Here is a 14,656-nt window from a genome sequence, read left to right on the forward strand (position 1 = left end):
TATATATCTACAAATAAATTTTGAGTAGTTTTTCCATTTTCAATTCAAATCATCTTTTTAATATATATTCCAGTGTTCTCATGACCAAGAAAAAGAAAAAATTGTCATTTCACCTCTTAATATTTACATAAATCACTTGAAAGAAAGTAACAACTACGGAAGTGTCACAGTTACAGTTCTCAAATTCATAGATAAAACTTCTTTTGAAACTGAATTGTTTTAGGGTTTCCAACACATAAACCATTAAAAAGATGAATGCATTTTAATGAGATGAAGTATTGTTAAGGAAAGCATGTTTATGAAATCCCCAAAGTCTAGGGATTAGTGGGAAATAGTTTGAAAACCACAATTAGGTTTATATTATCTGCTTCTAATTCATTCTTCAGATTTGGATTTATGATTCCATTTACAAACACTACAAAATTAATTTGGACAAAAATTTGCTAAAGGAGAATATAACCTTCATTGTTTTATAAAGGTCTTTCAAAAGAGGCAAATATCTGCTAAACCAGATAATATTATGAGGAATTTATAATTAAAGTATAGTGCTGCAGAACTTCAAGTAATATTTAAAAAATTAGTACAAAAGTTAGCTTCATAGAAGCAGTGTTGAAAGATATAAAACTATCAACACATTTGTGACATGCAGCTCCTTCATGAGTGAGACATATTGCATGTAGTAGTACATCTAAAAAATGGATGGGAAATAAAGGGTGTATATCCTTCTGGTTTCAAAGAAATCACTGATTATCTCATTTTACTCTGAAACAGCTGTATACACAGGGCCTGGTCCAATGAAAGATGTGTTCTCTACTACCAACAGAATGACTGTATTTTTTATCACTGACTACTCGCTGGCAGGAAGGGGATTTAAAGCAAACTTTACTAGTGGTTACTACTTGGGAATTCCAGGTAAGAAAAATTATGTATCTCATCATAACTTTTGGAGCAAAATAAGAAAATATAAAAATATACAGATTTTAAGGCCTACATCATAATTTTGATGTTTGCATTCTATGTATTTATTCTTTTTCATCTTAAAGATGTTCTTTGCTACTTTCCATCTCTATGATCATTACCTGTGTTTGTTTAATGTAAGAATCCACAACATTTTCCTCCAAATCTACTTGTGTTTCTCTGCTGTGTAAAGAGCCTTAACTATTGCTCACTAAAGCTGGTCAAGTTACAAGTTACAAGTGGAGTAACTGGCCCTGTATGGAAGGACTGTATCATGCTCCCTTTGGCAAGACTTATTCTTATACGGTGTATTATCAAGTCCTAAACCTTGCTGGACAATTAAATTTTGTGTGCATGTATTCCTCCACTCACAATGGCATAGATCTTTTTCCCTACCCCAGAAAAGTGTTTTGCTCACTAAGAAAGTTGACATCTGGACGACTTCTGGCCCTGAATATCAGTTGCAATATTGGTTGTCACAACTATTTAGGTAGGGATGAGGTGCATCCCAATCAAATAATCTTCTTATCTGGATTTTTGTGATCACCTTTTTTGACTAAGCAGTTTCTTTTGACTTCCAAACAATGACATAGATGAAATAAAATAATCAATTAGTGGAATAAATAAAAATATTGAGACCTATGAAAAAGCATGCAATATAAAAGAAAAGGAATAAAGACTGAGGGCCAGGGATTTAGTTCAGTGGTTCTGCTGCCTGCTTCATAAGCGCAAGGTCCTCAGTTCGATTCCCAGTACCAAAAAAAAATGACTGAGACATATAAGAGTTTGTAATTTATCTTGAAATAGAGGCTATGAAAATGACATGGTTCTGGTAATTAGTAAAGAAGAAAATACATTCACATGAAAACATCATTAAATAAGTGTTTATTTAGATATTAACTCAGCAGAAAGTTAAATCATTGCTTTGAAAATATTGATCAAGATAATTGTAAGAATGACATTTTGAATTTAGCCAGTAATCCTGTACCTTTATTATTTTGTTACTGCTTATAATTATAGTATGATAACTTTGTTTATTTGTCAATATTTTCTGTAGTTTCAATTTGTTTTTCTCTTGGAGATATGCTGATTACTTTCATTTAAATTTAATTCAACATTGTATTCTACTTATGTTAATCATTTGGCTTTTCTGATGATACTTTGAAAGTGGATCTAGGTGACGGATATGAGAAAATTTTAGTAGTTAGTAAGTGCTTTTAAGAAAGAACATACTTTGGATGTGTATTATTTAACAAAATCTAATTTGTTCTTATTGTTTTACAGAAAACAAATTATTTAATAAAATCTTTTAGTAGCAGAAAAAAATTTATTATTTTTATGAGTGAACTTATGATTCTGATTTTTAATATGTACTCTTTAGTTTCTGGTAGAGTAGTCCTTTATTATCATCTGTTCCTGTAAGTGATGTTACACTTCAGTGTCCTTCCAGAAATTTGGAAAACAAAGCCATCTTTGCCCAGAGCAATTCCTCTGCCATAAACAGATTAATTTTACTAATGACTAGTGGTGTTTTTAATAACATAAGCCATATAATTTTCTGGTCAACTGTATAACTATTCAAAAACTTCAGTTCCCAAATACTTACATTTTCACAAAAATTACTGCAATAAAGTATGAAGCAAAAACAATAAAGACATGGAAAAATATGAGACTCTCTAATGGGCAGCAAAGAAGATGAACCTTTGCAAAGGAAAAATAAAAACTAACTGAATGGTACAATGGGGAAAACTATACATCTTTGGGATCTCGTTAAAAAATTACCAAAAAATTATGAAGTTTTACTGTGTTTTGTCAAAGCATTATTAAGTAGAAATCAGTGTTATAACATTTCCTACTTAAGGTTTTGAATGTCAAGGGAATTTTTTGCAGATTTCTAAGCTGAATTAATATAATTATTTTTCAGAGATATTGAAAATTGAATTGACTTTGTATTTAATATTGAGAGCTTAAAACAGAGATAATTCTAAGGTCTATGAAAGATACTCTGCATTAAAAATGTACAAGTATCAATATAATCTATTTGGATGCAGTAGAATTTAGGCTTAGTTCTGCAAAGCAGCATACACTAAAGCAAACAAACAAGTGATATCTATTTTACTGGAAGAGGAGTCCTTCCAATTTTACTTCAAGAACATTGTCATAGAAAGAACTTTTAAGAAGTATTATTTCTTAAATAGAGATGAATAATAAAGCTGACAGAAGCAATTGAAATTAAAAACTGCATTTTAACCAATAAAGAGTGGAATTATTCATATATCCAAGTAACTTAAATAATTACAGGGAACTCTGCCATATACAAAAGTGAAAGCATTTTGAAACAAAACTTTAGTAAAGCAATAGGAGTTTAAATTCATATTTTAAATTTCAAATAAGGAAAAAAATTGAAAGAATAACAAATTGTGAAAAGGAAGATAGAAGTATTTCTCTTAGTTTCTCTAGGGTGATAGGGTGAGAATCTGAGAGTGTAAATAAGGACTAAAAGGATTAATAACTAATAATTGGTAATTTGAAATAGGAAAAGGCCCAAAGGGGTAGGGGTGGTTGGAGGGGAAGGGGAAAGGAAAGAATGGAAAGGAAAAATTATGAGAAAAGAAAAAAAAAAAATGGAAACCAAGTATGTAAATAGGGAAGGGTTTAGGGATGAAGGGCACACAGGTAATGGGAAAAAAATAAGAACCAAGACACATCAGGTACAGGTACAAGCATCCCAAAATAAATCTAAATGTATTGTATACCTAAAATGTACCAATCAAAGAATTTAAGAACAAAAAAGAAAGTATGACAGTTACTGTTTGTATCAAATTCTTTTTAAAAAATAAACACAATATTAAAGATTATGAAAAACAATACAAATACTTTCTACTCAAGATAATACCCAAAACTGAATAATCTCTTGCTCTCAACTCAAAAGAGATGATGTGGGTCTTTATAATAATTTATCCTATACCTAGACTTCTATTATTTTATTGATGAAATAAATTATCTTTAAGAGAAAAACACCTTTTTGATTGGAGCTAGAATGGAAACTTCTGATGACCATACTGGAAGTGTGGTTTCACCCCCTTCTGGAGCTGGCACAGATTTTTCTGGGGAGTGGAAAATGAGGTGATTGCATTGTCACCAGCACAGTTTTCTTCCATTGAGATTTTCTACCCCCTACAATCAAAATGCAATTACAGAAATAAGAACTTGGCAGTGGAAGATAATCAAGTCGGCAATAGGCAGACAGATTGGACACACATATGGATTTATATGACGTTCAGCTTTGGAGACCATTTTAGAAAAAATAGAAAAAAATGTATTATAAGTTGTTCTCAGTATTTATGTGCATTACTTATTTTCTAAATTATTTTAGGGACACCTCTAGACTTTCAACTGAAATATAACATAATTGTATAATATATTTCTCTATGTCTTTTATCCTTTTTTAAGCATCTCCATTTACGTTAGAGTATCTATAATATTTGATTTATTAAGATAAATTTCCTATAAATGTGCCCTCATTGCTCTTTTCTGATACTCAGAGTCTTAATATGGAACTCAGTAGTGCAGATCAGGCAACTTGGAAGTGGCAGCTGATTACAGTTAGGAGTTTACAGCCCTCCCTGGATTGTGTGGCAAAGTGCCCGAGAGGCAAATTTAGTTCCGTTTAAAACCAAGCATATGTTGACTAAATTAGGCAAGACTACTGGAGACTTCATAAAAAGAGGACAGGGAAATTCAATTCTTCACAATATTTCTTTTTTCCTCTCTCACCATGGGCATAAAACTATCAGAAATTAGATTTCAAAGCAAAGAGTGAGTTAAACTATTGGATTACAGACGTCTCAATCAAGCTGAACTACTATATATTGCAAAGAATCAAAATCAATTTTCTGCATTTAAGAAAAAATGTTGAAATAGCCTATTTACACTTCTTCTCAGATCTTATAATTTCTATTTACTTCAGGAACAATAGAACATTTTGCCCCATTCAGCATTTTTTCATCCAACTCATCAGCCTTAAGAATCAATTTATTTCATCTGGATTCATAGGGCATAATCATAATAGCTTTGGCTAAAACACAAAAATGAGCCGTAATTTTTAGAAAGTGATATATGTTTTCTTGCAAATTTTTACAAGAAGGTATCTAAAATAATTTCTATTTAACAAACTTATGCTTTTCAAATTAAATATAGACCAGCTCCTCGGCCAAGACTGACAATTCTAGTAAAAGAAAAAAGTTATCAATAAATTCATATAAAATTAAGTTACTGTCACTGAAAACTAATTTTTACATGATGATTTTAATAAGCTAAGAAAATATAATGAGATAATTTAAAAATAACTAGTAATGACTGACATTCCATATTAAGATATTTGATTATGGAACTAAAGTTGTTAACTTTTAAAAATAAATATATGCCAAAATATGTATTTTAGATAAGAATATATGTACATAGACATTTGTATCTGGTTTTAAGCTTTCCTGTTTTCTAAAGAAAAACTAAAATTAGAAGGATAAAACATATATTTTTAGGTACAGGTATTGACTGCCTGTAGAGCATGAAATTTTCTTTGCCCATTTGCCATCTCAGTAATTGAGTTAAAAAATGTGTTATGAAACAAATTGATAATTATATTTACAAAAACCTCCCTAATATCATTATATTTTGAGACACATAATCTATTTTTCTCGCAGTAAAAAAGTTTACAGAAAAACCAACCATGGCTCTCTAAAAATATTTTATTAAGGTAAATTAGATTTGGCTGAAACAACATAGATTTTCCAAGTTTAAAAATATAGAAATAGCTCTATTTATTTTTGTACAATAACAAGAGTAAAGGATTAGATATGTTTTCTTGTTTATTTGGTTACATGGAAGGAAAAGTAGTACAGTTTGCACATGCAGTAAGAATGTTAAAAATATCAGTTAAAAGAGGCATTTTTAAATGTTACTGTTTTTCCTATTAAGAATACTGTCTATTGAGCACTTACTGTATACACATTGATAGGCTGAAATATATATTTTTAATTTATTCTCACCATATACATAAGACAAAAGGAATACTTATTCTCATTTGACCATTAAGGAAACTGAGTCTCAAAAAGATTAATTTATTGGACCTATGTAAAAAAAAAAATCAACAGAGTGGCTAAAAGTTTACATGACAATGTCATATGATTGCAAAACCTATGTTTTAACCACTACTGAAATTTAAATATATAAGTTGTATCATGTAATTCATGCAGTCTATTTCTTTTTCAAATCACTAAAAGTAGCATTAACCAATTGCTTTAAATTTAACAATGTATTTTTTTAAAATCATACTTGTTGAAAAGTTTTATATTGGGTCAACTCTATTACTCATATTCATGTTCATTTTTTGCATTTTTTTCATTTAATCATTTTTTTTCCATTTAGCTTATTGATACGTTTTAGGTATACAATACAGTTACATTCATCATTGGGATCTTGTACCTTTACATGATGTATCTTGGTTCTTATTTTTATCCTCATTCCCCTACCCTCCCTTCACCCCCTCCACCTTTTACTATTTACAAAGACTTTGTTTCCATGTTTTTCCTTTTCTCATATTTTTTCTTTTCCCTCCTTTCCTTTCCCCTACCCCTCCCACTTCCCCTACTCCTTTAGACATTATCTTCCTATTTCACAATATCAGTTATACATCTTGATTCTTATTTATACTTTTGGTTTTTCACATCAGAGAAACTATTCAGTACTTACACATGTGTGTCCTATTTATTTCATTCAAGAGTATAGGCTCAATGTGCATTTACTTAGCTACAAATGTCTCCAGTTTCTCATTCTTTATAGCTGAGTAGTATTCCATTTTATTAAAAAAAATACATCTTCTTTATCCAGTCTCCAGTTGATGGGCAATTGGGCTATTTCCAAGGTTTAGCTATTACAAACTGTGCCGCTGTAAACATGGGTGTATATGTATCACTGTGGTATGATTCTTTTAATTCTGTTGGGAAGATAACCAGCAGGGAAATAGCTAGGTCAAATGGGACTTCCAGTCCTAGTTATATGAGTATCTCCATATTGATTTCCATAGTGGTTGCACAAGCCAGCACTCCCACCAGTAATGAAGAAAGATTCCTTTCTCCTCACAACCCTGCCAGCATTTGGTATTGGTTGATTTCCTGATAGCAGCCATTCTTTCTGGGGTGAGGTGGAATCTCAGCATTGTTTTCATCTGCATCTCTCAAGTGACCAGTGGTGTTGAACATTTTCTCATATGTTTATTTGCTGCTTTTACTTCTTTGCATGAGAAATGTCTGTTCATTTCAGATGCCCATTTTCGAATTGGGTCTTTATATTTGGGGGGTCTGATTTATTTTAGTTCTTTATATATTCTAGATAGTAGACCTTTGTCAGAGGAAAAGCTCATAAAAAATGTTTCCCACATTGTTTGTTGTCTCTTAGCTCTGTTGATGGTTTCTCTTGCAGTGTAGAAGCTTTTTAATAAGATGAAATCCCAGTTGTTGATTCTTTGTTCTAGTTCCCATGCTATTGAGGATTTGTTCATAAAGTCCTTTCCTATGCCAATGTCTTCAAGAGTTCTACCTAACTTATCTTCCAGCAAGTTTAGTGTTTCTGTTTTTATATTTAGATCTTTAATCCACTTCGATTTTAGTTTAGTGCATGGTGAAAGATAGGGGTCCAGTTTTAATCTTTGGCAAGTTCAAATCCAGTTTTTCCAACACCATTTATTAAAGAGGCTATTTTTTCTGCAGTGATGATGGTTGTCTCCTTTGTCAAAGATGAGGTAGCTGAGTATGTCCAGAGTTGCATTTTTCTAATCTATTCCACTGATCCTTGTGTCTGTTTCTTTGCCAGTACCATGTTGTTTTTATCACAGTGGCTTTGTACTACAGTTTCAAATTAAGAATTGTGATACTCCCTGCCATGACCCTGTTGCATAGAATTGCTTTTTCTATTCTAGGTCTCTTCTGGTGCCAGATGAACTTTTGGATTGTTTTCTCTACTTCTGTGAAATATGCTGTTGGGATTTCAATTAGGATTGCATTGAATATAGATAGCAGTTTTGGAAGTATGGCCATTTTCACTATATTGGTTCTTCCTACCCAGGAACAGGGGATATGTCCCCTTTTTCTTATATCCTCTTCAATAACATTTTTCAGAGTGCTGTAGTTCTCAAAGTAGAGGTCTTTTGCTTCTTTTGTTAGATTGATTCTTAGATATTTCATTTTTTTTGGATGCTACTGTGAAAAGGATCGTTTCCCTAATTTCTCTTTCAGTTAGTCTGTTATTTAGGTATGAGAAGGCTATTGATATTTGAGTGTTGACCTTGTATCCAGATACTCTACAGAATCTGTCAATTAAGTCTAGAAGTCTTTTGGTGGAGTTTTTAGGGTCTTCTATGTAGAATATCATATCGCCAGCAAACAATGACAGTTTAACTTCTTCCTTTCCTATCTTTATTCCTTTTATTTCTCTCTTCTAATTTTATTTCTTTCTCTCTTCTAATGTTTCCAGAACTATATTGAACAGGAGTAGTGATAGTGGACATTCTTGTCTTGTTCCTGATTTTAGCATGAAGGATTTTTCAGTTTTTGACCATTTAGTATGATGTTGGCTGTTGTTTTTTCATAGATAGCCTCTATCAAGTTGAGATAAAGACCATCTATTCCAATTTTCTGTAGGGTTTTTATCATGAATGGGTGTTGAATTTTGTTGAATGATTTTTCTGTGTCTATTGAGATGATATGATTTTTGTCCTTGACTCTGTTAATATAGTGTATTACATTTATTGATTAACATATGTTGAACCATCCTTGCATCCCAGGGATAAATCAGAATTGGTCAGGGTGCATGATCTTCTTGATGACCCTCTGTATTCTGTTTGCCAGTATCTTATTGAGGTTTTTTTTGCATCTATGTTCATTAGGGAGATTGGCCTGTAGTTCTCTTTTTGGATTGGGTCTTTCCCTGGTGTTGGAATCAAAATAAAATTTGCTTCCAGGAATGCATTTGGAAGTATTGCTTCCCTTTCAATTTCATTGAAAAGTTTAAAGAGTAATGTCAATAGTTCTCTAAATGTCTTGTAGAATTCAGCAGTGAAGCCATCAGGCCCTGGGCTTTTCTATGTTGGTAAATTTTTAATTATATTTTCAATTCCACTGATTATAATTGGGGTGTTTATAATTTTTATATCTTCTTCGTTCAACTTTGGTAATTCATATGTATCTAGAAATCTGTCCATTTCTTCTGTGTTTTCCATTTTATTAGAGTATAAGTTCTTGAAGTAGGTATTGACGATCCTCTAGATTTCTGGTCAATCTGTTGTGACATCACCTTTTTTGTTCCTAATTGTATGAATTTGATTTTCTCTCCTTTTTTTGATAATGTTGGGTAAGAGTTTATCTATTTTATTTCTTGTTTCAAAAAAACAATTCTTCTATTCATTGATTTTTTTTTGTATTGTTCTCTTAGTCTCCATTGCATTGATTTCTGCTCTGATCTTTACAATTTCCTCCCTTGCATGAGCTTTGGGGTTGTCTTGCTCTTCTTCTAGGAGCTTAAAATTCAGCATTAGGTTGTTCATTTGCACTCTCTCTGTTTTCTTAGTGTGGGCATTCACTGCAATGAATTTCCCTCATATAACTGTTTTCATTGTGTCCCATAGATTCCTGTATGTTGTACTGGCATTATCATTTATTTGTAAAAACCATCTAATTTCTTCTTTAATTTCCACTGACTCATTGGTTGTTCAGGATAGTGTTATTAAATTTCCATATGTTTGTGAAGTTCTTGCAGTTACTTATGCTATTGATCTCCAGTTTAATTGCACTATGGTCTGATAATATACACAGGATAAATTCAATTCCTTTGCATTTACTTAAACATGTTCTATGAGCTAGCATTTGGTCTATTTTGGAGAATGACCCATGTGCAGATGAAAATGATGTATATTCTGATTTTGTTGGGTGGAACCCTCTGTAGACATCTATCAAGTCCATTTGTTCAAAAGCTTGGTTCAGTTCTAGCATTTTGTTGTTGACTTTTTGTCTAGATGATCTGTCTATTTGTGACAGTGGGGTATTGAGGTCCCCCACTACAATTGTATTAGTGCTTATTTGGTTTTTCATGTCCCTTAATATTTATTTTGCATAGTTGGTGGCAGTAGTATTTGGTGCATATATATTTATGATTGTCATCTCTTTCTCTTGGATTGTTCCCTTTATAAGTACCTAGGGTCCTTCTTTGTTTCTCTTAATTAGTTTTGGTTTTGAAATTTACTGCAAATAAGATAGCTACCCCTGCTTTTTTCTGGGTTCCTGTCACATGGAGAACAGTTTTCCATCCTTTTACTTTCAGTCTATGAGTTTCTTTTTGAACTAGGTGGGTTTCTTGTATACAGCATATTATTGGGTTTTGCTTCTTAAACCATTCTTCCAGTCTATTTCTTTTGATTGGTGAATTGCACCATTAACATTGATAGTTATAACTTATATGTATTGACATTATTGTCATGTTATTTTCCTGTTGTTGATTCTTTTTTATTTTTTTCCCCTCTCCTTTTAATTTCTTGCCTTGCCTGATGTATTTGCTCTTTTGGGCCTTATGGAGTTGTGACCTTTGTTATCTTTATCTAGGATATTATTTAGAATTGTTTGGAGTACTGGTTTGGTATTCATGAAGTTTCTCAGGTGTCCTTTGTCATGGAAGTATTTTATTGCTCCATCAATTTTGAAAGATAGTTTTGTAGGGTACATCAGTCTAGATTGGAGGTTGTTTTCTTTTAGGGCTTGAAATACCTCACTCCAGGCTCTCTTTTACTTGAGGGTTTGTGTTGAAATGTCTGCTGTCACTTAATCATTTAATATTTATTATTTTAGTTAATTTTAACAAACACCTGCTGGTTTGCTCTTCTGTGCCATTTTGCTAAGCCCCCAGGGATACAACAATGAGAAATTTTGATGAATTGGATAACACACCTGGTGTATTGTACATTGTGTTTAATGAATGGCTATGCTTGATTTCAAAATAAAGAAATCTTTGCCTCCTTCTGCTTTATTTTAATTCTTCCTTTTTGTCCTTTGACATTTCACACAAATTTGGTCACTTTTCCAGTCACTTCAAATAATAAATTATCTTAATTGGGTAACTAAGACTTAATTTTAAATAAAACATACAGTCAACGATAGCATCAAAACTTTCATATCATTTGATTAAAGCTGTTCTTATCCATCCAACTATGACAAAAACTTTTGTCAAATAACGTAAGTTAGAGGAAGGTAAAATAATGTCTTTGTCTTATCTTCTATTTTCTACTCTGTTTCACCAGTTTCTGTGTTGAAAGACAAACAGGAGAAATGTATCACCAGAGTAGTTTTCTTTTGGTCAACATGACTCCTTTAGTAGACCAGAGCTGCAGGTTCTGCTCTTTCTGTAGTTTCATGGATCCTGGCATGTAATAAATATGAGGCTGGGAAAAGAGATGCTGACCTCATTTCCAGTCAACACAATAAAAATACCTTCCCTCTGGGCATTTGACACTTGGTTTGCTGGGTGGCACCATTCCTCTGTCCTCTACATTAACTCTCTCCAAGGACCCCAGTCAGTCTTTTTTTTTTAATTTTGGAAAAATACAAGTAATCTCCTTTTTGTACTTTTAATTAATTAATTAATTAATTAATTTTTTGAGCCATTGTCTCATCCAGGCTGACCTTGAACACACTATGTAGCCTAGGCAGGCCTCAAACTCTTGGTGATCCTTTTGCCTCAGACTCCAAGCTCTGGGATTACATGTGTGCACCACCACACCTGGATTTTCCTTTTTTTAAACAGCCAGAAATAGGAGACCAAGATTGATAGTCACTGGAACAGTTTTGAGTTTATCTTTGTTGTTTTGTAAGTTTAATATGGTAAAATTTAATACTTTTCTTTAAAGAATAGAAATAATTATTTTCAAGTACCATTACATTTTGTCATCATAAATAAATTATCCATGGAGATTTATTAAATTTGTTTCTAATATCCCTGTAACTTGAATTGTGACACCTTGATACCAGTAAAGCAGGTCTTCTGTTCCTTGCATATGTTAAGTTCTTCTCTTTTAATTTGCTATGTAAGACATAAGGATTAAGCCTTTCCATAATCAATACCATCACCATCATCAGGACATCCAAATCCCACATGATTCTCAGCACAATTCCTAGTATCTTTCCAGCAGTTCTAGACTGTTTCTCATATGATCAGAAAACACCTTCAAGAAAGCAAAATCATCTCTCCCAGCAATAGGATGCCAATCTCAGGGCAAAATATTTTTACGACTAAACAATGCTTGAAAAGAAGTGCACCTACTTCCTCTGATCAAAATGACTATTTCCAGTAGGCCTGTTTCCGTACAACCACATTTCATAAACAGCCATCAACTCCTGCATCTACCCAGTTTCTTCTTTGTCCAAACCTTTTCATTGTCTTTCTGTTTTTCCAAAGAACCAAGCACATTCTTTTTCCCTCCAACACTGTTTTACTTGTTTGGAGCTCCATCTTCAACTTTCACATCACTGGCATTGTGGGTTTTCCATTTATTTGTGACTTCCCTTTCCCATCTGACCAGGATTTAAGTGAACATACTGTTTTCAACCAAATATAACTTTGTTTCCACCAAAAGACAACATCCACATTTCGATGTAATAGGTATGTGAAGGTGTCATTTGGATAGTGATGCTTGCATAACATTCCAGTGGCTGTCACTTGTATGTTATTTGGGAGTAAAGGAGTTTGTTAAAGAGATGTTAACAGAGATTATGATACTTGTATCCCAAGCCTCTCTGCCACCTCTAGAAACATGCCCAAACGCTTCTGCAAACCAGACACCTGAGGTTTCATCTTAGCTTTCTTTAAAGCCACAAGTCTATCTTTGACACTATTTCTGGGAATTCTGAGTAACATAATACGTGGTGTATTCAGTATTAAAGTTTGTTCCACCATATGCTGTGGCTAAGTGATGATGTTTAAAAGGATCTAAATAGAAAGTGTGCTATAAAATCAGCCATTTATACTTCATTTATCTTATACAAGAAACATTCTTTCCCAATAGACCCCTGCAAGGAAGATGAGTTTCAGTGCGAAAATGGAGAGTGTATTCCACTGGTGAATCTGTGTGACAGCCACCCACACTGTCAGGATGGCTCAGATGAAGCACATTGTGGTATGTCTCATTTTTACAAAAATACTTGTATTCGTTTAACCTCTTGTAATTACAAGATATTATATATATATATATATATATATATATATATATATACAGACTTGTAGTACTTGTATTACAAAAATATTTGTATTACTTTAACCTCTACTGTTGGATTCAACAAATTTGTGAAACAAAGATTACTTGTGTGTTTACAATAATGTATTTTGGCATTTTGAACGTGAACATCTTCTCAATGATTTCAGCAATTTTGTACCTCTCTGGTTAGAAGGAGAGTTAACATTCAGGCTCTATGTTTTGTTTGTTTGTTTGTTTAAAATTGTTGCATTTAGTAAGTGTAAGTCTAGGACAGCCAGTATTCATGATGTAAACTTAAACTACCACAGGAGGCACTAACTCAGATCAAGAACTGTGGCACCACTCATATTGACTACTGTGTTCTGAGACACCTACATGCTTATTTATAACTGACTTCCCTAGACATGGTCATTTCATTCTTCGCTCTTCAGACTTCCTCCTGCTTCCTTGAGTTTCATTCTGGTCTTCCTTTCTGATTCCTATACCAATATGAGAAATATATTCTTTTACTATGTCTTATTTTTATTTCTAAGAAAATATTCAGTGCTTACATATGATATGTCATGCACTGTAATTAAATACTATAAAACAATTCTAAAACAGAAGTAGCTTTATTTTGGCCATGAATAAACTGCCTTTTGGGGAAGTTAAATGACTGCAAAGATCACACATCTTGTAAAAGCTGAAGCTATATTTTGAAACTATGTCTGTCTAATTCTAGCCAGTAGCCTAAGTATTTTCATAAAAGGCTGAAATGTAAACAATAATTTTAGTATAGTAGTTGCAAATAACTAGACTACCATTGCTGATGTTTTCTTTGTTTGATTCTACCTTATTTTGCTACATTTCCTATCTAGAGAAAAATAGCCTTAGCATTCTAACCCAAATGTTTGTAAGACAGTGGGAAACCAAATATCAAAAAGAAAGACTATCTGAAGAAATAAGTAGGAATACATGCCTAAAGATTTGTTTGTTTGTTTTTCTGAACTTGTTTTCCTTAATTAAAAAGTTAAACTTTCCTCTTCTTGTGGACCAAGTTTTTGTCGTTGTTGTTTTTTCGGTACCGGGGATCGAACTCAGGACCTTTCGCTTGCAAGGCAGGCAGTAGAACCACTGACCCATTGTGGACTAAGTTTATATACTATGTTCTTTACACATAACTTTATTTCTGTTTATTTGTTGTGTTAACATGCAATGAATTGGCATATCTCTCTTTTATGTTGTTACAGTTACATGAAAGATAGAAATTAAATCTACTCAATTTATGTTTTTCAACTTATGTCTTCTAACACTTTCTTAAAAATTACTATCACTATACTCTAAATATTAATAATATTGCATGTTTTGTTTAGATTGTCAATTACTCCTATTAGCCTAGGTCAAAATGACTCTGGGCATGATCTAATG

At 32.5% G+C, this 14,656-nt stretch overlaps 1 protein-coding gene across 3 annotated transcripts in view; it reads left to right on the plus strand.

The window, feature by feature from the left end:
• Window positions 1-14,656, plus strand: part of Tmprss15 (transmembrane serine protease 15) — a 127,410-nt gene that overhangs the window by 64,245 nt on the left and 48,509 nt on the right. For all 3 annotated transcript variants that reach the window (XM_087213657.1, XM_087213669.1, XM_087213663.1), the window contains 2 exons: window positions 772-912; window positions 13,061-13,171. In XM_087213657.1, coding sequence (XP_087069783.1) covers window positions 772-912; window positions 13,061-13,171 — 252 coding nt within the window. The remainder of the gene's footprint in view (window positions 1-771; window positions 913-13,060; window positions 13,172-14,656) is intronic.

Source organism: Heterocephalus glaber, unplaced genomic scaffold (assembly GCF_053883595.1).
Source record: "Heterocephalus glaber isolate CG9 unplaced genomic scaffold, H.glaber_assembly_v1.0 deba00000122, whole genome shotgun sequence".
NCBI classification, from domain to species: Eukaryota; Metazoa; Chordata; class Mammalia; order Rodentia; family Bathyergidae; genus Heterocephalus; species Heterocephalus glaber.